Source organism: Aedes aegypti, chromosome 1 (assembly GCF_002204515.2).
Source record: "Aedes aegypti strain LVP_AGWG chromosome 1, AaegL5.0 Primary Assembly, whole genome shotgun sequence".
Lineage (NCBI taxonomy): Eukaryota > Metazoa > Arthropoda > Insecta > Diptera > Culicidae > Aedes > Aedes aegypti.
The window spans coordinates 34,810,658-34,835,885 of record NC_035107.1 but is presented as its reverse complement, the minus strand read 5'-3'; the positions used below and the strand labels follow the sequence as shown (position 1 = coordinate 34,835,885).

Sequence of the window (25,228 nt, the reverse complement as noted above, 5' to 3'; positions counted from 1 at the left end):
TATGGTTACATAACTTAACCGCCTATTCCCCACATTGTACTTTTGCCAATTACAATTTGTCAGATTATCAAAACCGTTCATGGTACGGTAGGCTTATTGTTATTTTGGGTGTTATACGAAGCTGTTCAGATATTGTTGCAAATGGTTGAGGATAGTATCGGAAACAGTGAAGAAATGGTTTATGTTTATGCGGGCCTTCTTTTCAAAATAGGCTGTTCTTCAGAGCATTGCAATGTGGCTGTGAGAATCTTCCCAAAATTAGAGGACAAAACTTAGTGTGTAAAAAATATTTGCTGAACAACTAGCTGCTTTTTTATCTTCGAATATTTGAAAAATACATTTTTGACTCAAACTCGTGAAATACTCAAAAGGTATCGTACAATTATCTTCCCACTCTCTAACTAGAATATGTCTCAAAATGTTATCCATTCGGGGTAATAGCTTTCGGGGTAGTGACCCATTCGGGGTAGTGGCGTTCGGGGTAGTGTCATAGAATCTCCTAAAATGTTTAATGAAATCTTGTTTTCATTTAATAACACGAAAGAGCATGTTACTGTAACTACTTTAGCATTTTTTCCCGTTCAATAACCGATATATCATATTAAAACTTTAAATTAAAAAATGGATCCATAAATGAACCTTGACACTTGAGATCATGTTTGACGTTCGCTTAGTCGACAAAAATACCACAGGGGTTCAACTTTTTAACATCGGGGTTGTTCCTTTCTGACATTTCGGAAGGGACACGGAAAACATAATACACTCAAAGTTTGAGTTTAAACCAAGGGGTGTGACAAAATTTATAAAAAAAATAAAAAATATTTTTTGGACTTAAACCATTGGAAAGCATTAGAAAATTGAGTAAACATATGTTTTTGACCTAAACTTAAACGTTTGGCACTAAAATTGGGACAGTGCTTTAGGACCCTATTGTTTATAATTTTCTAGTGGTGGTAAAGAATAATCAAATCTGATTAATGAAAAGGAAATCAGATCAGAAATTTTTTCCCAGTCTACATTTTTATATAAATCAGGAACAAATGATTCATTACATGTAGAATTATAATTAGAACAAGAAATTTCAATTAAAATAGGTAGATGATCACTACCATTAGGATCATTAATAATTTTCCAATAAGAAAAAAACGATAAAGTATTGGAACAAAAAGATAAATCAATACATGTATGATGGGCAGGTGGAACAGCAATTCTAGTGAATGCTCCATCATTAAGGATATTTAAATTGAGTTCATCAACCAATTCCATTATCAAATTTCCACTGCCATCAGTATTTACTGCCATGCTATATTATGAGCATAAAAATCTCCTAATATATAAAATGGAGAAGGAACACTATCCAAAATATTTTTAATTTGTGTTAAAAAAAATACAGAATTTGGAGGAATGTAAAAACAAACAATCGAATATTGAATGTTGTTATGTTTAATAGTAACAGCAATGCATTCTACAGATGAATTAGGAGCTAAATCCAAATATTTAAACTGAATACCACCACGAATCCCAATAATAACCCCTCCAGATGGAGTATTTCTATCTTTCCTAATAATATTATATGACGAAATATGTATATTTTTGCATTCAACCAACCAAGTTTTATTTAAACAAAAGACATCAATATTGTAATTTGACAGCGATGATTTTAATCTATCAAGTTTAGGAATTATACTACGACAATTCCATTGTAAAACATTCAGGGTCTCAGAATCGATTGGAGCCATTAAAAAGAGAATAATGAAGAAAAGAGGGATCCAAAGGAATTTAATTTATCAAGAAGAAAAGCAAAAGCTGGTAAACATTTTTTAATCAGTTTTTTCCAAAAATCATTTAATCCTAATAAATCTATTACCTGTTACAAAATGCTCAAAATAGAATTATCATGATTGTCTTTTTTTTTGCAGAATCATCAAAATTTTCTTTACAATTATTATTGTTGGAACAATCATCATTTATTCTTTGAAATCCTGGAATACTTTTGGGATTTGAAGTAGTATCAAGAGGAGGAAAACTTTTTTTCAAATGAAGTAGATGGCTGAGGATCACAAATATCATTATCAATAAATACAAACATCCGAATGTTTATCACATTCTGATGACGAATGGGGTTCACCACATTTCGAGCATTTTGGTTTGTTTGAACAATAATTTGATGTATGTTCAAACAAAAGCCAACGAGTACAATGCATTAGCCTAGGATAATAAAGATAATAACTGTATGAACATTGTCAATTGAGACAAAATCGGGAATCACAGAGCCCGCAAAAGTAATTTTTATACAATCAGAATGGACATAATTTGTATTACTGCCATTAAATGATAGTTTGGATAATCTATTACAATCTAGAATTTTCACAGGTGAGATTGATTTATTTTTAAAAATTCCTAAACCATAATCAATAACATCATTACAACTCAAAAATTCGTCATAAATGACACCACTAATTTCGCATGAGTCGCAAGGTGCGTACACTCTATATAAATTTGTAAATAAATTAGATTCAAGTAGAGCATTCGCATCTCCACGAGAACCAAAAACTACTCTTAGATATTTTTTTTGATTTCTTTAACAGATTTGTATTGTTTATACACCTCTGCAGAAACCAACAAACATTTATAAGTTTGTCCTTTTTCCGAAAATAAACTGGATAAGGACCAAGAAAACTGGCAGGAAATAACTTAACTCGAAATGGTTTGGATGCTGCCTCAAGAGATGCAGAATGATCATCCTCTTTTGAATTTGGTAAATCCCCGACGGTTTCCATAATTGGAAAACAACAGGGAATATTAATCAACAAAAAAAAAAAACCTAATTAAAGCTGCAAATGAAGAAAATTGTAAAAATAAGAAACATAAAAATTGTACTCAGCTCAATCCAAAAACTTCAAAGTTTCTCTTCTTGAAAGTCAACTTCAAACTTCAAAATCGATCAAAACGCAATTCGGAAACTTAAACGCTTCTAAAGCCAAAAGTTCTCTTGAACAGCTTGCCACCAGCAGTTCGAAAAAGAAGTCCTCCAAAGTTCACAACAATTCCTCCTCAGTGGAAAACACAGCACAAACTTCAAATAAATCTTCGCCCTCCAAACGTTCGCAAAAATCCAAGACGAAACGTCTTTCGTCAACACCAAAGCACTCACGAACTTCAATTCTTGAGCAGCCACGGACAAATTTTCTCCTCCTGAAAAAAGAGAAAAAATGTCAGACGTTGAAAAAACACGTCCTGTTACTTCAAGGCCTACTACAGCTATGAAAGTGTGGATCAAAAGCTTTTGTTTGATGTAAAAAAGTTCTTAATTAATCATTTATTTCGTATACAGTCAACTCTCCCTTACTCGATATTGAAGGGACCATCGAGTTAGGGAGGTATCGAGTTACAGAACACAAAGCCAATGCAACTGCGATCCAAGGGACCATCGAGTTAGCCATGAAAACCAACTTTTACTATGGTTCTCTAACTCGATATCGAGATACGGAACATCGAGTAAGGGAGAGTTAACTGTAATAAAAAATAGTTTCTCTCAGTAGTGCTACTATAGGAACACCCAACAAACATTTTAGTGTAATAAGAGTTGAACAATCCACTCTAGAGTTTATTTCATCTGAACAAACTGTTGTTCAACTTCTTATGTTACTTGGGCAATAGGTTTACTATAGGCGCAAAAGAGCTCAAATTTTAAGCAAAACTAATTATTTCGATAATTTTTTGAACAAAATCAAGCTGTGTATCAATGGTACTTAGATAAATAGTTGCTGACCTTCATGTCAAAAAATGTTTCGAGAAGATTTATAGCAAAACGGCCGTAAAAAGCCACTAGTGCGACTATAGGGGACTGTCCACTAAGGGAACACCGACTCTAAATTCAATTTGAGCATGATTATGATTCATGATTCATGATTAATTTCAATTTTACCATGAACAATGATCGTGATTGATGATTATGCTAATGAATGATTATTGATTATGATGTAGCCTCAAGAATCCATCTTCGTTCAAATTTAAAGAAATCCTCATGAAAATCTATCATTGCAATCCAGATAGCAAGTGTAATGCAAGGATAGATTTTCTTGATCATTGCTTAAATTTTGAGCAAAAAAACTGGTTTTGAAAATTTATAAAACGATGATGGTTATTTTCCTTCAAGAGCCCAAACGCAATGATAGCGTAACGGCAACGGAATGCGGAACCGGTTCGTCAGCTAAAATCACACACATCAATCGGACAATCGACTGAGCTGTCAACGAATGAAAGTGAACCAACACTAAATCAAATTCAGCGACTCCGAATCCACTGAAGACCCATAATTTGATCCTGAAAATCTGGCATCGCTTTTTTCCAGCGCCTACTGCAGTTTGAAGAGAGCCGTGGGGACCAAGAGATTGGAAGCACGTGCTCGATCGACCGCGTGGTGAGAGCCGAAACGTGAGCGGGAGAACAGCCGCCGCCGGTTAGGGTGCACAGCCGTCACCCGGCGAAAAGCACGATCGTTCGACCGGCAGTGTAAGTTGGCGCGTGGTAAGTTTCGTCTGCGGTATAAAACCGCAATCGTCCTCCCGGGGAAGGCACAGTTCGCAAACAGTCCTAGCCAGCTGCTAGTGAGGTTTCGGGGTAATCAATTTGCGCACCCAATAGGTTCGTCAAACTGCAACAGTGTTGTGTGCAAGTGGCAAGTGAGAGAAAATCGAAAGCATTGGGTTGAATCATCATGCGAGCCTTCGTAAGTTTTCCAGTTCGGGTGAAGAACATCGAAAAGTGTTGTAAATTGTGTGTACCGTAAAACGAAATATCTTCGATGATTTGGGTAGCTTTGATAGTGCGGGACCCACAACATACTGAACGCTTCAAAAATAAGAGCGCTTAAGTTCGAAATGTCATTTTTGGATATGAGTAGAACGCTGTTCATAAGTACTGTGCAAAAGGATAGGACAAGAAACGGTCAAGGAGTGATTCCGCTACCGAAATTACTTGAGCTGTACGCTGCTGAGAAGTAGAGCTGATTTCATAACGTCGGTAACGCCTGCCGTGCAAATCAGTGGAGCTTGGGCATGAGCATGATTATTAAGCAAACGTTCGTTATCAGGATAAACGAGAACTGTTGAAGATTCTTGCTGGGGAATTCCGGCTACGCAAAACGGTGCTGTTCATCTGCCTGATACGAGTCTCAACGATTCGTTTGCGCGAAGGGCAATCCCAAAAGTTAGACTTTTGATTGCCCCCGCAATTTTAGCATACAAACTTTTTGGTATCTTCTTTCACAGGACAGAGGTTCTTAGCGTGAGAAAAACCTTCGTAAATCATGAATTTAGCTTGCATGCGGCAATGTTCGGCAACGTGACCCCACTTTTAGTCCCGACGGCACTGAGTGGGGTTGTGGAATTTTCCTCCAGGTTTCTGGCAACATTCTTGAGGAAGCCCTTTCCTACGAATGCCATATTGGGTTCTCTTTGATCAGCTGAACTGGAAACATCCAATTCAATCCATTTTTGATTTACTCAAGTGACTTATAGTCACTTGAGAGACTTTTCAAGATGACCTTGAACGAACGTTCAGTTTTATCGTCATGATTAAAAAACTGTGCTTCTTCTCTTCAAAATGTTTGAGAAATTCTTCTTCGATCTTGCGACTCCTTTCAAACTCCTGCCTTGCGATTTGTGAAGAAGTCTTGATTCCCCTTATGGAGATCATGATCTTCTGCCTAAATCCTCCAAACTCGGAACAGCTGCCACTCTTTGTTAACTCACTACAGTAAAAGAGCCAGGAACCAAAACTGAAAAATGACTTGTGATTATTGTAGTATCCAAGCCATTCTCGATGCAATTCGACTCCTTTAAATGGAGCTTTCCTGGCTAAAAGGTAATCATGAAGCACTCTTAGATCTGTACACTACAATTATATGTAAAATGATAGGCACATTCAAAATTAATCGTTATGCAGTCTTTCAACTACAATCGATTACCAAAATACCAGTACCGGGGTAAAATTGATCATTCCCGTACCCACATATATAGCCTCCCAATTTCTATAATGTCGCATTGTCCGATAGCTGCTCTTGATTTTCCTAAAATTGGTTTGATATTGGAGATAATTATACCATGGAAAAACTGGATTTTTATGAAATGTTTGACGAACTGTTTAAGGCTTCTACTTCAAACAATAATTTTTTATCATTCCCATATAAATACTCCGTTCAAATAAATACACCGTCTCATACATTCCACATTTCTTTTCTGAACCCAATTTCAAATTTAATTTGAGTATAAACATTCATATCAAGAGATTTTTTTTCGTGATCACGTTGCCCATTTCAAAGAAAATTAATTATATTTAGGTGTTTAATGTGGCTTATTCTGCAATTCATATACTTCAATCCTGTCGGTAGCACAGATGAACGGTGGACGGTTACACTGAGAACCACTGGCAGGCCAAGGAATTCGCGGCCAAGTTGATCGCACTTTGGTATTTAGTCCTTTCTTCTCCAGCATTCGCAATAACTTCGTTTCACTTTCAGTCCACTTTATTACTCGAATTAATTCAAATGTTCACTTATACCTTAAGTTTTATTTCATGCAAGCTACAATAAATTCACTTTTATTAGAGTTCACTTAAAATTTTCTAATTCACTGCATTTCAATTTTCCGTGTGGATGAACGTCGATGATGGCTCCATGTATCGTCGTAGAGGGATGAAAGAAGAGGATGATGACGTCTCTCGAGGCCTTTTATATACAAGGGATCGGAAGTCTGTTTTTCTCCATCTTGGCATTTCCGAAGGGGCTATTGTCATTAGCTGTCATCCTTGTCGGACTAATGTTCTCGCACGAGGGAATCGCCACACGTCGCAGTACACAGATGGAAGGAACAGACAAAGTTCTTTCGTGGTGCACGAACATCCTGGCCCCTTCAGAAATCACATTTCTGGATGACGACGAATTTTCCACAAGCGGGTTGTCCCTCGGTCGATGACGACCCGATCCGATGCCGATGATTGTTTTGGTCCAAGTGTCAAAAGATTTTTCGACCGGAGCAGAAGAACAGAAGCCATGGTTGCTGACGAAAAAATGGAAAACAAAGACCCGGTAGCGGGTTTCGCAAATTTACGGATAAATGGACAGGTTCTCACCTTGTCCCTTTGGATAAAGGGCCTTGTATTTTTATTCCGCGCTGCTGATTGCTGAAGGATTGATGTGGAAACTACGGAGAAAGTTGTTTGCTGGACGAAGCAGTTTTGGAAGACGGTGTTGTTTTGGTTTCGTTGGATGCAACCGGCAGCAAGCAAATTTTCGATACCGGTCGTGTGAATTTTCCTTGTGATGTCCGAAGAGTCACAACACGTACGATTCCGTCCGCTCCAGGGTGTAGTTCTTCGATGCGCGCTGTTTGCCAGGTCATAGGAGGAGCATTTTCATCTTTAAGAATGACCAGCCTTCCCACATCAATGATTGTTGGAGGATTCACCCATTTCGTTCGTTGTTGTAGAGTGAATAGGTACTCGCGGTTCCACCGTTGCCACAAGTGCTGAAATAGCTTTTGCACCTGCTGCCATTGTTGAAGTCGGTTGAATGGAGTTGCTGAATGGTCGATGTCTGGTACCGCTTTCATTGAGGATCCAACCAGGAAATGCCCAGGAGTGAGCACCTCATAGTCGCTCGGGTCGTCGCTAATGGGAATAATCGGTCTGGAGTTCAGGCAACATTCTATTTGCGTGAGGAGAGTTTCCGTGTCGTCGTAGTACAGAATGTGTGGGCCTAAGACGCGGAAAAAGTGTTTCTGTGCAGAAGCAATTGCTGCCTCCCACAGCCCACCAAAATGAGAAGCTTTTGGCGGGTTGAAGTGCCATCTGATCCCATTCGAAAGACACTCCTGGGACACCGCAGCTTGGTGCTCTTCGCTATTGATAAGCCGGCGCAACTCGTTAGCTGCTCCGACGAAATTCCTGCCGTTGTCGCTGTGGATATCTGAACAGAGGCCCCGTCGGGAAACAAATCGTCGCAGAGCTTGTATGAACTTTGCCGTGCTAAGGTCTGCCACGAGCTCAATATGCACGGCCCTCGTACTGAAGCAAACGAACACGGCGACATAGGCTTTTCTCGGTGCGGCCCGCCGATGTTGTTGTTTAATTTGTATTGGTCCCCAGTAGTCGATTCCTGTCGTCGTGAATGGTCTGCTTGCCGTTACTCGCGTAGAGGGTAATTCCGCCATGAATTGTTGTATCGTTTTAGGTCGATTTCTACAGCAGATGACACAATTGCGAACAGTCCTTTTGGCCAGATCCCTGGCCCCTATTACCCAATGTCGCAGACGAAGAATCGTGAGAAGAAGCTGGGGGGCTGCATGGAGTTGGCGCAAATGGATAGATTGCACCAATAATGCCGAGAAAGGATGAGATGAGGGGAGTATCGCCTGATGTTTACTTTCAAAGGGTAGTAATGAGTTGCTAAGTCGTCCTCCAATTCGAAGCACCTGATGAGCATCGAGAAAGGGGTGAAACCACCGCAGTCGTGATTTAGTTGAGATTTGGTTTCCCTGCTGTAGTTGTGTGATTTCGTTGCCAAAGAATTGTCGCTGGACGAGTTTGATTAGAGTCGTTTCTGCTGCGTTGATTTCTACAGTAGTGAGAATCCCAGTTCTGCGGTCGTTACTTTTGAGGTGACAATTTCGTAGAAAACGAAGGCAGTATGCCGTGATTCTCAGCATTCGGTGATAATTAGAGTGGATTGCGACGTATTCATCAATGAATGATGGTTCCTCTGCTATGGGGACGGCATTATTAGAAGTTGCCTTGGCTTCAATAAGAGCTTCGTTGGATTCGACCATGTTGAGGTGGGATGCTGGCCATTCGCTAGGGTCGAGTGCCAGCCACTCCGGCCCGTTCCACCAGAGTTTACTTGCGATGAGCTGGTCTGTTGTTGTTCCTCTTGAAATTAAATCCGCTGGATTTTGTACACCTGCCACATGATTCCAAGAGCAATTTTCTGTGGCCAGTTGTATCTTGGAGACCCTATTTGCAACGAAAGTTGCCCATGCCGAAGGAGAAGATTTGAGCCAACAAAGAACCACAGTAGAATCTACCCAGAAAAAAGTTTCTGCCTTGATTTTGAGTGCTATAAGGATTTTCTCGTACAGCTGAGCACCAAGAAGCGCGCCGCAGAGCTCAAGTCTCGGGATGCTTTGCCTTTTAAGTGGAGCTATCTTGGACTTCGATGTCAGCAGATTAATCTTGACTTCGACGGTGTCGTTTGTTGAGCGGATGTAGACGCACGCACCATATGCGTGCTCTGATGCATCGGTGAATACATGCAGCTGCAGCGAGGTGGGTGACGAAAAAGTAACGCAGCGTGGAACCCGCAGTTGGTTGAGGTTTGGAAGTTGCGTTTGATACATTTCCCACCGCGTCCTGAATGTTGGAGGTAGTATTTTGTCCCAATTCCATGGTTTCCCGTCTTCATCAAGTAAGGCCCATATTGCTTGCATGAAGATTTTGGCTGTGGTGATAATTGGACCAACGAGTCCAAGTGGATCAAATAGTCGCGCTATGTACGACAGCGCAATACGTTTAGTGAGCCCGTCGATTGAATCTGTGGCGATTTGGGTTTTGTACCGAAGAACGTCCGTGCCGGGTTCCCAGTGGAGGCCTAGCGTTTTAATGCATGGTTCTCTATCGAGGTCGATCGAAGGCTTAAGTGCCCTATTCTCCAACGGAACGTCTTGTAGAACGACTGGGTCATTAGAGGCCCACTTTCGCAGTTCGAACCCCCCTCTTTTGAGAAGCGATTCCATTTGGGTTCGGAGTTCAATCGCTTCCTCGGTTGTGTTTGCACCTGTGAACAAATCATCAACGTAGAAATCGTTACGAAGAATGTCAGCTGCGAGTGGAAAGTCGATTTGTTCGTCGTCAGCCAACTGTCGCAGCACTCGAGTGGCGAGAAACGGGGCACTGGCGGTACCGTAAGTAACGGTTTTGAGTTCGTAGGTTTGTAAGGGGGATTCTGGTGATGCTCTCCAAACGATGTGCTGGAGACTGTTGCTTCTGTCGTCCGTCAAGATTTGCCGGTACATCTGCTTTATATCTGCGTTGATGAGGATTGGATGCATTCGTGATCGAAGCGTGATTGATCGTAAATCATCCTGCACTATAGGGCCCACCATAAGCGCGTCGTTTAAGGAAGGTCCATTGGTAGTACGACAAGATGCGTCAAAGACAACGCGTACCTTTGTAGTGGTGCTGTCCTCTCTCACGACGGCGTGGTGCGGGAGGTGGTAACATGGTAGACGATTTTGCTGATGATCCTGTACGCGCTCCATATGACCCAGCTGGAAGTATTCCTCCATGAACGATCGATATTGCTGATCGAGCTCAGCATTATGAGCGAGCTTGCCTTCCAACAAATGAAAGCGACGTATGGCTGTGCGACGGTTGTCGCCGAGTTTGGCTAAAACGTCCTCTTTGATGGGTAAGCTGACGATGTACCGGCCCTCAGCGTTTCGACGGCACGTCCGACGGAAGTGCTCTTCGCAAGCGGATTCCTCCACCGAGTAGCAGGGTTGCAAATTATCTTCTTCTAGAGCCCAAAATTTCTGAACCAGGTCGTGCAGATCAGCGATAGTGGCGACGTTAGCGACGATTGGTGTGCTTGTTGGGTTGTGGGAACTCTTTCCAGAGACAACCCATCCGAAAACTGAATTGATGAGAGTAGGAAGACCAGGTCCAAGTTGAATTCGGCCAGAAACCTTGAACAAATCAAAGAAGACTTCGGCACCGAGGATAAGATCGATCTTATTCGGTTTGTAAAATGCTGGATCTGCGAGTTGGATTCCCGATGGAATATCCCAAGATGATGAGTCGAATGTAGCTGACGGCAAATCGATGGCAACCTTCGGCAGTACGAGCAGATCAACGTTGGCAGAAAATTCGGAGATGCGCGAGCGAATTTTTGAAGCAAATTTGAAACGAGATTCAGTTGATGACTGTCCAATGCCGGCGATAGGTAGGTGGATCCGTTTACGTTGAGCCTTCACCATCTGGGAAAATGATTCTGTTGCAAAACAGCACTCGCTGCCAGAGTCAAGTAGAGCTCTAGCCGGATGTTCGGTTCCGTTGTCGTCGACTACGATGACGATAGCAGTGGCAAGAAGAACACGTTTGCCACCACGACCAGCAGATGAGTAGCTTGCACAGTCGTCGACAGATGCTGACACCGACGCAGATGGGTTTTCCGATGATGGTAAGTTTGTGTTTTCTTTTAGAGGGGTATCTGTTGGTTTTGTGTTGATATGGGTTGCACCAAGGCACAGTTGAGTGTGATGGTGGCCTCGACATTTGCGGCAGGTGCTCGAAGACGGACACTCCTTTGCTTGGTGTCCTTTGCGGAGGCAATTCCGGCACAGCTGGTGACGCCGGACTTCCTTTTCTTTCTCATCGACGCTGAGCTTGGAGAATACCCCACATTGGTAAAGAGGATGATGGTCTGAGCAAGCAACACACTTACGTTGATTGGTTGGACTTGCTCCGTGGCTGCTCACGATGCGTTGAGTAGGCTTTTTCATTGAGTTAGAAGGTGAATAGTTCTCAGGTGTCTTCCCAATGGTTTGTAGAACGTTGACTCTTCTCTGGATAAAACTGGTGAGTTCCTTGAACGAGACAGCATTTAACGTGGACGAATATTCCTCCCAATCTCGTCTAGTGGTAGAATCGAGGCGGATGCTAAGCATTCGAATCAGCAGCACGTCCCAAAACTCAGTTTTCTCCCCGAGCTGCTTGAGGATTTTTACGTTCGTTTCAAACTTTTCTACCAGTGAGTGTAGTTCTGGAGCAGATTCTCGTTTGACCGAAGGGAATTCGAATAGCGAATCGACGTAGGACTGTTTAAGTCGGATGGGGTTCTGATAGTGATCCAGAAGTAAGTTCCAGGCAACCAAGTAGTTGTTGGCGCTGAGTGCTACTGTTTGTACCAGCTTCAAGGCATCTCCGGACAACGACGACCGCAGGTAGTAAAACTTCTGGATACTAGAAAGTTCGTTCGATGAGTGGACAAGTGAAACGAAGAGATCATGGAAGTTCAGCCACTGATCTAGATTTCCGGTGAAAACGGGAAGTTTGATGTCGGGCAACCTTACATGCGACGACAGAGGGCCTTGCGCAGTTGAATGAGGAGACGACGGAGTACGAGGTGACGGCAGATCATGTTTATTAACCGAAAGCAGGAATCCCTTCACTCTGAAGTACGTAGTCTCGAACTCAACACGTTGCTTCAAGTGATCGTCGAGGGCAGACTCGTCCAAAGTCTCGAGTTCAGTTTGGACGGAGTTGAAGTCTTTCCAGATAGTTTCGGCATGCTCTAGGCGGACAGACACTTCACGCTCGCAAGTTTCTTCGGTGTACTCGTCGACGAACTTCTGAATTAGGCAGAATGACGTCAGCAAGCTCTTCTGCCTCGTCTTCAACGACTTGATGCGCCGCTCGTTGGACATCACTGGTAGAGATTGAGCTGGATCTGGAATGCACAGACCGCGTAGCTCACACGGGAACGGGATAGAAAGAAAGGAATACTAATTACCTGATCACAGGCAAGATTTTGCCTTGTATGAATCTACGTTGCTCCAGAAGCTTCGATGGAGGCTGGGATATTCGGGTACCTCAGGATTGGCCAAGCACGTGGTGAAAACTACCAGAAGGTTTGGGGATCTCCGGAGTTCGACGGTAGATCCGGTTCGAAGGACCACTTTGTCGGTAGCACAGATGAACGGTGGACGGTTACACTGAGAACCACTGGCAGGCCAAGGAATTCGCGGCCAAGTTGATCGCACTTTGGTATTTAGTCCTTTCTTCTCCAGCATTCGCAATAACTTCGTTTCACTTTCAGTCCACTTTATTACTCGAATTAATTCAAATGTTCACTTATACCTTAAGTTTTATTTCATGCAAGCTACAATAAATTCACTTTTATTAGAGTTCACTTAAAATTTTCTAATTCACTGCATTTCAATTTTCCGTGTGGATGAACGTCGATGATGGCTCCATGTATCGTCGTAGAGGGATGAAAGAAGAGGATGATGACGTCTCTCGAGGCCTTTTATATACAAGGGATCGGAAGTCTGTTTTTCTCCATCTTGGCATTTCCGAAGGGGCTATTGTCATTAGCTGTCATCCTTGTCGGACTAATGTTCTCGCACGAGGGAATCGCCACACGTCGCAGTACACAGATGGAAAAAACAGACAAAGTTCTTTCGTGGTGCACGAACAAATCCCAAAATTAACCGATTTATCTACAAGTTGTAAGATCTTTTAGACTACAGCCGAATTTCGTTCGTTACACTACGTTTAATTGCACTTCGTTTTAGGTGGGCTATAGCCCACTTAACGGGAGCCAGGCAAACGTCACTTTCTGATATAAACCATAATGTTGGTAGCGCTGAATTTCTATTGTAATCGGTTATTTGACAGCTCAAAACATAGCCCGATTAGTGAAAGTCTTTCACTAGGTGGGCTACGGATTTAGTGGAACGAACGAAAGTTGACTGTATTCGAATTTAGTGAATAGCATGTCTTTTATTTTTGCAAACCTATCAGTAAATGATCAACTTCGCCCCGGAAACAAAAACATCACTTTTTGATTCCTACAAAATGAATTTGTCATAATTATAGCATTCCGTAAAAAAATCGTTTACATAATTTGATAAAAATCCAACCAGTACTGGTTTAAAAAATATTTGGATGATAGTACATAGCCATTTTGGCCGAATGCCGTTTGGCCGAACTACGAACAAAAAATTCAAATTGCTACAATGCTGATAGGATTCATAAGAGTGGCCCAATAACTGATAAGCTAATTAATTTGTTGATTTTTATGATGTGACGGGACGTCATGTTTGTCACTATATAAGAGCTCCAAGATAATGATAACATAGACCCATTAATAGGGTCCTAAAGCCTTGTCCCAATTTTAGTACCAAACGCTTAAGTTTAGGCCAGAAATGCATGTTTATGCAATTTTCGAATGATTTCGTTGGTTTAATTTAAAAAAAACCTTTTTGATGGTTTTTGAGATTTTGTCACACCCCTTGACTTAAACTCAAGTTTTTGGGTATATTTTGTTTTCCGTGTCCGTTCCGAAATGTCAGATAGGAACAACTCCAGTGTTGCCCTGTGGCATTTTTGTGACAAAGTGAACGTCAAACATGATCAAAAGTGTTAAGGTTCATATTTGAAATCCTTTACGAAATTAAAGTTTGAATATGTTATAGCCGTTATTTGAGCTGGAAAAATTGCTAAAGTAGTTAAAAAACATGCTCTTTTGTATTATAAAATAAAAACAAGAATTCATTAAACATTTTAGGACCCAATTCAGGACTAAGTTGTGAACTCCATACATCGCGTCAAGAATCTGAGGTGATGATGATTGACTCGCCACTGGATTACCAACGGTGTAAAAAGGTTTCAAGTGTTTTTAATGATTTCATCAGAAATTTTTCCTTCTTTAAACATAGGCTATTCTTTCGAGTTATACTGGATCCATTACTATCGACAAGTTACCATCGGCAGTTCTTTGTGGAGACATTCAAATTACCATATATGGCGCAATAGGGAACCACTATGGCCATAACTGATACACCTACCCTAGATGATATATTAGGGAAAAATCAGGGCTGGTAGCAAATGATCGAATTAGAAATAAGAATTTTAGATACCTCTAGCTTGAAAAAAAAAAAAGAATTATGAATACTAAAAGAAACCCAACAGGAATCACGAGATGAGTTTTTAATTCCTAACAATAAGTTGACCTAAGGCGTTTTTTTTTTGAATTTCTCGTGACATCTCTCATCAGGAATCATCTATTCAAAAATTATTACATGGATTTCCCTAGAACTTCCTACAGCATTCACATTGAGAGCATCTTTAAGTATTCAATATTTCTTCGAATTCATTTTTTTTTTTTTTTTTTGAAGAATTTCTCAATGAAGTCTTCAAATATATTTTGCAGCCATTCAAGGAAATTTCAAGGAAATCTGTTAAATTATTTTGAAGGGAATTTGGAAATAAAACCCCAAAGTTACCCCAGATGAAACTTGTGTAAGTTTTAAGTACGCCTTAATGAATTGATACGAAGATCTCCGGAAGACTATCCTAATTATTAGACTCCCTAGAATATTCTTGATAAATTGCTAAGATAACTGAAAAAAAAACAATAGAATCTCTCAATAATGTCCTACAAAATGCTTTGAAGAAATTACTTGGAGAAATTCGAACCGAAACTCTGAATTTAAAAAAAAAAGATTTGATGAATCAATGGAGGTCAGGCAATTTTATTTGAAAATTTATTAGAGAAATGTTCGGACCGCAACAACAATATTTTGATGGAATTCTGGAGAAATTTCAAGAGAAATATCTGGAGGAACTTAACGAGGAATCCTAGGTCAAATTTAGCGAGGAATTCTTAGAAAAGTTTACAACAGATATCATCGAGTAATGCCTGAAGGATTTATTAACCCCTCTACCGGCAGCTTCATTTTTTACCGCAAAATTCAAATTCAAATCGTGAGAACTTGTGAAAAAATGGTGCAAAAATATTGAAAAACAAAAAAGTTATAACGATTTGAATTTGAATTTAGCGGTAAAAAATGAAGCTGCCGGTAGAGGGGTTAAGGTAATTTCTGCGAGAATGAATATTTGAAAAAAATCTTAGAAGAATGCGTGGAATAAATGAAAAAAATCGGGTTAGGAATTATTGTAGGGTTTCGAAACGATTTTTTTGTCAAAAACTCTGGAATACACTTTTGTGGAAGCGTTGGAGTGCTCTATGATTTTTTGGACCAATATATAATAGTTTCTGTGGGATTTTTGAGATCCTAGAATTTCGCACCAGGATTCACTGCAAGCACATTAAAAAAGTGACTTTGAAGATAATTTTAATTTTTTTTATGAACTGTACTTGCCTTTACCAATATGGCAATCTAATGGCTCTAATAGGGTCCTAAAGCCCTGTCCCACACACTTAGAAAATATCACCGACTCCGGTAATTTTTTTACCGAAATATAAACCGCTGAGCGCTCGGTAATGCTTCCGGTAAATTTAAGAATTACCGAACAACCTGTAATTTTAATCGACTCGCAGCTGTCAAAAATAATTACAATATGCTCGTGAATTATTACCGAGCGAATTGTAAAATAGATTACCGAACGCATTGTTCGTAAAAGCACGCAGCCAGAATACGATGATCGACAAAAGAAAAACAATGAATTGCATACTGATATCGAATGTTTGATTGATTGACTTATTTCGTGTTTTAATTTATTAATATTTTGGACATGTTTGCATTATTATGTTTATCTGTTGATGAAGATGGGACGTTGAACACCATCACCGACATTACCATCAACTCGAACTCGCGCTTCAAATCTAGCACTACAGGTATAAACCAACGCAGTTTTGCCATTCCTGGCTTCTTTGTAGCTGTTCACCACTTATGAGCAAAACCGCCATCGATTCCGACGATGTGACGATGTCATCCGGAAACGTAATTTTTCTACAACGAAAACATTTTATTTCATCTTAAGAATTAGCTTTTTCATGAAAATTCTCAGGTTATACTTACAGAAAAGTAGTACCGGGCGCTCATACTGCTGTTGTTGTTTTTTTTTTAACAGTGTCACTATTACAGAACATTAAACGGTATCGTATGCGATACGATCGTGTTGATTAGCATTTCGAAAAAAAATATGGCCACTGAAATATCAAGTTACCATTTGTTCGGTAAAGCATTGAAGCACTATGAACTGAAGTACGGTAAAAATTACAGTCTACGGCGAATCTAAACGATTTACCGTTTTTTCGGTAAATAAAACGACGATTTCGGTAAAAGTTGTTAAATATTGTTTTGATTTTTTTATTTATTCACAGGTGTTCGGTAAATCTCGTTAGTAATACCGAAACTTCAGTTAAATATTTATTTACAGTACGTTTCCGGTAAAAAATATTACCGAACAACGAGAAAAAATCTAAGTGTGCAATTTTAGTACCAAACGCTTGACTTAAACTCAATTTTTTGGGTTTATTTTGTTTTCCGTGTCCCTTCCGAAATGTCAGATAGGAACAACCCCAGTGTTAAAAAATTAAAAGCCCTGTGGCATTTTTGTCGACAAAGTAAACGTCAAACATGATTAACAGTGTCAAGGTTCATATTTTGAACCATTTTTGAAAATAAAGTTTGAATATGTTATAGCCGTTATTTGAGCTGGAAAAATTGCTAAAGTAGTTAAAAAAAACATGCTCTTTCGTATTGAGCATTTTGCATCTTATTAGACTACTGTGCAGAAAATATTTGCACAGTGAACATTTGCACACCTCAAACATCCACGTACTTTAGAGTTTGAAAGCATGCTTTGATACTTACTTTTTTGTCTTTGTTTTGATTTGGGGGAATGATTAGCATAACTTATCAACTGATGAACTAAATTTACTCGGTCCAGGAATGCAATCCAAACATTGCCAGAAATGCCACCGAAAAAAAGATACAATGGATTGTGCAGAATGTATACCCGGTATACCTCTAGGCGACGAGTTAAGTTCAATCCTCAACGTGAAATACCGTTTTGACTCATATTCCGAACACTTAAGGCCAGCAGTGACCAAATGCATCTGATTGGCATAGATAAGTTGATATTTATGTAAATTTTAATTTATTCGCAAAGCCTAACTGTTAGCTGGTGGGTGTACCGATAATAATGTTGATTTTATTAGTTTTAATATTGCTTTCACGTTACAGTATGGAACAACATTTTGATTCAAATGCCGAACACTGTGTTGAGTCTGTCTCATTTTCTGAACACCTTGATTCAAATTCCGAACAGCACGAATAAATCGTATTCAAATGAATAATTTCGCAAATAAAATTATTTGAGCTGATACTACTGGTCTCAAACTAGAGGATCACTACTCCCGCTGTATAAATTATATGAGACGTTAAAATTGAATTGCAATTGACTGCCATTTCCTTGTAATTTGGTGACATATTTCAGCGAAACATTTCAACCAAATCGCCATACAAAAAGCGAGTGTTCGGAATTTGAGACAAAACGGTAGTTGGGTGAGCCATTGGACAGTGACGAGGATCAAGTTGCTAAAAGTTCTTCCGCTAGGAGGAATGCTGAATCGCTAATCGATTAATCCTGCATCTGCGGAAACGGCTCTGATTCCGAAGACGATTTAGATGATGTTTTCATTGCGGATCATCAGACAATATCTTCACAAAGAAAAAAAATATGCCCATCCCCATTACAGCTGCTGTCTATTGGCTGCCGTTCGCGATTTTAAGAATCCAGGAAAAGGGACAATGGAAATGAAATTTGTTTGTGGGTGTAGCTGGCAATAGGTAGACACTTTTCAATACCAATGCTGGTTACTTTCTAATAAACATAAATAAAAAGAAGTTCTCATGCAATCTATTTCACTGCTTGGAATTATTTTGAAACGTCATAAATAGCTTTCGAGGCATACGCCTGCTGATGCCTGTTTTAAAAGACAGGTTGTGATTCTTTTGAATCAATTTTCTCAAAACCGTATGGAAGTTACTTACGTCGATTTGAAAAAGTAATCGAGAATTCATTTAACATTTTAGGAAGCAATAATTGAATTATTCCTTGTCCAAACATGTTTATGCTGAATAACTAAGAACTAAACATGTCAACCGGCGTTCTGATAGTGGAGCAGCCGGAAATTTTTTTGATTGAGGATATTTTGTGTCCCAAAAACGACATAGTCAACCATGTATTTCTGTTTCGAAACAATTTCCCTGAGTGTAGCCGAAATTCCCTGAGAATTCCAGATTTTTCCAGGTTGAATAAAATTTCCTGATAATTCCAGGTTCACCAGGTTTTTTCCCTGATATATTACTTAGTACAATTCGAGGGATCGAAGCAACCCGATTAAGCAGAAGGACGAATAAGTCGTTAACCGTTTTAGTTACTGTCAAAAGCTAACTACAAACGCGATGCCAAAACATATGCTAGTGGCTATTACCGCTAGCATAGAAGTGAACAACTGCTTAAATATTTTAAGATTTATTCAATATAAATATAGATGTGCATAAATTGTTTTATAATTATATTATTTGTTCATGTTAATTCATTTTTTCATTTTACCATATATTATTTCATTGTCAAAATTAACAAGTCAATAGTTCACTTAAATATCTTCGATATTCAATATCACAGTTCAAAATGAAATGCACTTTTCCATTTACAAAACTTGCATACAAGTCGCCTTGTACCAATACTATCTATATAAATAAAAATGGAATGATGTTTTTATGTCACGAAATGGCTTGAGAACGGGCTAACGGATTTTGAAAATTCTTCCATAGTTATGTTCCTGAAGTGTTCCGACGTGTTTGTGTATATAAAAAGCAAAGGAAATTTAACGGGAAAGTTGAAAAAAACAGGAGTGAACGGAGCTTCCATTTTGCACGGGGCATTCCATGGCGTTTTTCAATAGCCTACTTGATGGCAAGACGAAGTTTGCCGGGACCACTAGTATCAAATAAAAGTTCCTGTCGCCTTACACACTACACCACGAAACACGAATAAGCCTAAGGATCAAAGTTCAAGCCCGAACTGTTACGATCGTTATAAATAGATCGGAGTCCAAAAATAGACGGAACGATACAGGTCATACAGATGGAATTGGTAGCGAAAGAGATAGCGCCTTAATCGGTTCTCATTCGTAGTTGATGAGGATCGTCGTTTGAAAAGGTCGTAAAATTACTTCGGTAACTTTACGTACTTTCATCCACGAAGATGTAAAATCACACCTTATCTGAGGACTTTCAGAATTTCTACTCGTCCATTTTGACCTGGACCGTGGAAGAGGCGAGAGTGCGTGATTATTTTTTAGTGTAGCGGTGTGTTTAATTTGGTAATTCTTCAAAAATGTGAGAAGCCTTTTTAGATCAGAAATAATGTTACTTTTTGTACCTTTCTGTAGTGTAGTAAAGTTCGTTAGCCTAAGTTGTAAAGGTTACGTGCGATCAAGCTAGTTTGTGTGTGCGTTTGTGAATAAAAAAAAGGTAATTGTGAATATTTTGTTGTGTGGAGAAATTTTTTGCTAAATGCGTCGAACAGCCGTTCGACGGCTTTTTATTCAGGATCTACGTCTAGCGATCTACGGCCCAAGCTCGGCACACCGCATCTGCTCGCTAAACGCTATTTGCTATTTGGAAAAGGAAATTCCTTAGGAAATTTCAAAGGAAATATAAAACAAAAATTTAAATGGAAATTTCGAAGAAATTCCAAAAAGGAATTCCGAGAAAATTCTGGAAGGCAAATTTCGAAGGAACTTTCAAAGCAGGGAATTCCAAAGAAAACTTCAAAGGAATTTTCGAAGATAATTCTAAAGAAAATCCTCAAAGGAAATTCCGAAGAAAAATCCGAAGGAAATTCCAAAAAGAATTCCCAACAAATTTCAGTATGACATTTCGAAGCAATTTAAATGTATATTTCGAAAAAAAATCTAGAGGATGAAATTCCAGGAGGAAATTCCAAAGGAAATTCAAGGAAAATTCTAAAAGGAATTCCAAATAAAATTCCGAAAAAAAACTAAAGGATATTTCAATGGAAATTCTAAAGCAATTTCTAAAGAAATACCGAAAAGAAATTCTGAAGGGAATTCCAAAGGAAATTCCGAAGTAAATACCAAAGCAATTCCGAAGGTAATGCTAAGCGAAATCCTCAAAGGAAATTCAAAAAAAAATCCGGACGTGATTTCAAAGGAAATTCGTTTGTTGATTTAAAAGGACATTCCGAAGAAAATTCCAAAGAAAATTCTGAAAAAAAATTCAGAAGGAAATTCCAAAGGAAATTCAGAGGGAAATTTTAAAGAAAATTCCGAAAGGAATCCCAAAGGAAATTTCGAAAAATATTAAAGGAAATCCCGAAGGAAATTCTGAAGAGGATTCCAAAGGAAGTTCCAAAGTAACTATCAAAGCAAATTTCGAAGGAAATTTGGAAGAAAATCCTGAAAGAAATTCCGATGGAAAATCCAAAAGAAATCCTCAAACGAAATTCCAAAGAAAATTCCAAATTAAATTCCAAACGAAATTCAAAGGAATTTTCGATCGAAATTTCAGAGGGTATTGATATATTAATTTCAAAGGAAATTGCGGAAGAAATTCCAGAGAAAATTCCAAAGGAAATTCCAGGAGGAAATTTTGAGGGAAATTCAAAAAATAATTAAGGGAATTCCGAAGAACATTCCTAAGGAAATTTCAGAGGAAGTTTCAATTGTAATTCTAAAGGAAATTCCGAAGAAAATTTCTTAGAAAGTTTCGAAGGAATTTTAAATGGGAATTCTAAAGGAAATTCCTAAAAATTACTACAGAAATTCTGAAGGGAAAATTTTGAAAGAAATTCCAAAGGAAATTCGGAAGGCATTCCAAGAGAAATTCTGAAGGTTATTCCGGAGGAACTTGCAGAGGAATTTTCAAAGGCAATTCCAAGTAATTACGAAGGAAATTTCTAAACAAATCCTCAAAGGAAATTCCGAGCAAAATTCCAAACGAATTTCCAAAGAAATTTAAAAGTAAATTCCGAAGAAAATTCCAGAGGAAATTCCGGAAGAAATTCCAGAGAAAATTCCGAAGGAAGTTCTGGAGGAAATTCTAGAAGAAAATTTCGAAGGAAATTCCAAAAGAAATTCCAAAGTAAATGAGGAAAAATATTTTTAAGGAAATTCCGAAGAAAATTCGGCCAAATTCCGATGGAAATTCCAAAGGGAAATCCGAAGCAAATTGCGTGAAATTTCAATCCAGATCTAAAATAATTGATTTTTGAAGATGAAATTATTCCAGTTCCATTCTCATTCATGGAAAAATGTTCTGAAGAATTTCCAGTAGAATCATGTGGGAATGCTTGGTAAGATTTCCTAAAGAAACCTTAAAGGAGTTAATGGAGAAATTTTGAGCGCGATGCCATGAGAAATTACTGAACGAATATTCCGAGGAACTTTTGAAGAATCTTCCGCGGTGAATTCCTGTGTGAATTCTCGGAGGATGATGTGGAGAAAATTAGTAGATAAATTCCTGGAGACATTTCCGAAACATTTTCTGGCGAAATTGTCGAGGAATTACCAAAAACATGTCCGGTATTATTCCTGAAGGAGATCCCAGAAGAAATTCTGTAGAAATTATCAAAAGGGTACCTTAAGGAACTCACGTAAAAGTTCTGGAGGAATTCCTGATAGTCTTTGAGGATTCCTGAAATTATCAGTAGTAGAACCAAACGAAAAAATCCCCGTAAAACTCCAGGGCCAACTTCTTGAGGATTTTCTGCATGAATTTCCCAAGGACTTTTTCAGAATTTTTCTGCCTGATTTTCAGAGGAATCTTTTATGGCAATTTAGGAGTTATTCCATGATTCACTTTGGCATAGGGGGTTTTTCTCGGTCAAATTGTCTGAAACTTTGCAATAAGAAGCACTTCAGTACGACGCATATTCTGGACCATGAGCTCAGTACCTTATAAAACAAAAATAACCACTGCGAAATGAACCAAAAGTGCCAAGAATAGGATCCAGCTCCCTATATTCAAAAACAACCTTAAAATTTCAGGATTAATCAAAACAGGAATATTTTTGGAACCTCCGTGAAATTATTAGAAGTGATTCTCGATGATTTCCTGGATCTTCAATCAGAAATATCTATAGGAATTTCCGAAACGACGATTATTGGATCCGAGATAGCAGCAGGACCTCAGAAAAATTGCCTCGAGTGCCCCTTTGCAAAACTTCCTTTCTCTGTAATTTCCCACCACACTTCCCGAGGAGGAAAGAATAACTCGGCAATAACTTATGCATACCATATTTTGGTATCATACCACAATTAGGTATTATTCAGTTATCAATACCTCATTTTGGTATTATAATGGTATTAGAAAAAAATGTTTTAAACAATTAAAAATACTTCATTTTGATATTCGACGGCTATTGAGGTCTGCTGGAGGTATTGAACTAGTATTGAAAAATTTCACTTTTATATGATAATCCATCAAGTATTATTTAGGTATTACAATACCTGATCTAATTATCAGCTTGGTATTTGTAGAATATGCAGAAGGTATTATTTGAGGTATTTTACCTCTTATGCAGGGCTCATTCATACCTCATTTAGGATGTAAGTATTGGAAATTATCTGGTATGGAATACCTCAATTTGGTATTTAGTAGTTATTTTCTTCTGCTCGGGTTATCACTTCACTAGATCTATATAAAAAAAACATCCGTGCATGCCTAAATATTGAATATTGTTTTCTACCCTTCCATCTTCAGCTCAAGCAAGATAATTTTTTATTCGCCAGCTCCATCAGAACTTCCAGCGATCGCGTTTTCAGTTTTCTCGTCCATCTGTTCCGAAATGAAAACAAACATTTCTGTCAAAAACCCGCAGGGTTGCTGCAAAATTATCATCCGAGCAGCACATTCGAGTTGTTTGTATCGTGATATAAGAATTATCACCTTCAAAAGCTGATATTAGAACTGTCAAAAATGCATGGAAATATCACGTTCCAGAAACATGATGTTAGCCCAATATCACGAAAACCCCTTGTATCATGATACAACTCCGTAGTCTGAACGTAGAATAGTAGCGAAAATTATTCTATTAGTGAGTCGATTAATCGATTAATCGAAATAATCGATTAACTTGCGACAACCCTACTAATGCATTTCGTTTATTTATTTCGCCATCCTCAGGTGTTGGGTTCGGTGTTGCTGCTGGCTTCTGCCGCTTCCGGTTCGTACTTGGGTCATGAAGTGTCATCGCAGTATCAGGCCCATGATGGCATCGGTGGCTACTCGTACGGTTATGCTGATCCAAATTCGCAGAAACACGAAACTAAGGATGCTCACGGAGTGACCCACGGTGGATATTCCTACGTGGACGGCGATGGCCACGTGCAAACCGTTAAGTACACTGCTGATCCGATTCATGGTTTCCAAGTTGCGGCTACCAATCTACCCAAAGGTCCAGCACCGATCTATCCGCACTACGGCAGCCCATGGGTCCATTCGTACTCTCCCATCGTGTTGGGTCACAACGGTGCCCCCTTGGAAACTCCAGAAGTTCAAGCTGCCAAAGCTGCTCACTTTGCCGCCCATGCCGAAGCCAAGGCTAGACTACACAAGCGCTCGCTTTACTCCAGCTCCTGGAAGTTCGTCCCAGCTCACATCCCAGAGGTCAAAGCCAACCAGTACGGAGGCGTGCCAGCTCCCCACTTTGATCGCCATCAAGAAGCTCCCATCCATAAATGGCAAGGACCTATCCACATACCGGTGATCCACAACGGTGTTCCAGTGGAAACCCCAGAAGTTCAACATGCCAGGGCATTCCACGCCTCAGCTCACGCTCATGGATACGCCCCAGCTCATGAACACTACCCGGGAACGCCAGCTGCCCATGAGGATCAAACCAAGTACGGTCCATGGAAGGGCCCTGTACACATCCCGGTCATTCATGGTGGAGTCCCAGTGGAAACCCCGGAGGTCCAACATGCCAAGGAAGCTCACCTGAATGCTCTGGCCAGTGCCCACGCCGCGGCCTCACACGGTCCCGAGGATGATGGTTCCTACAAACCGGAGCTGTGGGATGACCATCACTACCAGCAGGATCACCGCTACCAACAGCACTAGTCTCGCCAACACCATGCCAAAACTGCCACCTTACTAGAGCCAAATCGGATTTCATTTGTTAAAAACGATGATTTTGAGTGCCAAACGGGAGGAATGCTTCCGCCGCTACGGGCCCCGTTCCGTTCCCAGGTTGGCGGAAGTAGCTTCAACGCTCTCTAACTCTTTCCCTCTCTTTTTTTATGTGTAGTCTCACTCTTTTGCACTGTTGTATAATGTTGATTGATTTGTATGTATGTATGAAGAGATACCGTATGTTATAATGCAAAGCATTGATGAAAATTGAATCCAACGGTGCTTGAATTGATCCGAAACTGCCCAAAAGTTGTACCTGATTCGGAGTTCATGCTGATTTTTGCATAAAGGGTGATGTTCTAATTTCCATCGTATTAGGCTTTGATCATTGGTACTCAGTGTACTCTGTAATTTTCCCAGTTTTGCAGTAAATGATGCTGATACAAATCGATGCAAAACAATTCAACAGTAATAAAATAAATGAGATCTTATTTAACAGCGAATTACCAAATATATTCACAGTACTTGTATAA

General features: G+C 39.5%; 1 protein-coding gene across 1 annotated transcript; it reads left to right on the top strand.

Moving 5' to 3' along the window:
- The first annotated feature begins 4,536 nt into the window (after window positions 1-4,536).
- LOC5566264 lies at window positions 4,537-24,967 on the top strand. Its single transcript, XM_021839370.1, has 2 exons — window positions 4,537-4,732; window positions 23,748-24,967. Exons 1-2 carry the CDS (start codon window positions 4,721-4,723, stop codon window positions 24,681-24,683), a joined length of 948 nt encoding a protein of 315 aa, XP_021695062.1. The 5' UTR covers window positions 4,537-4,720; the 3' UTR covers window positions 24,684-24,967.
- Window positions 24,968-25,228: the final 261 nt, after the last annotated feature.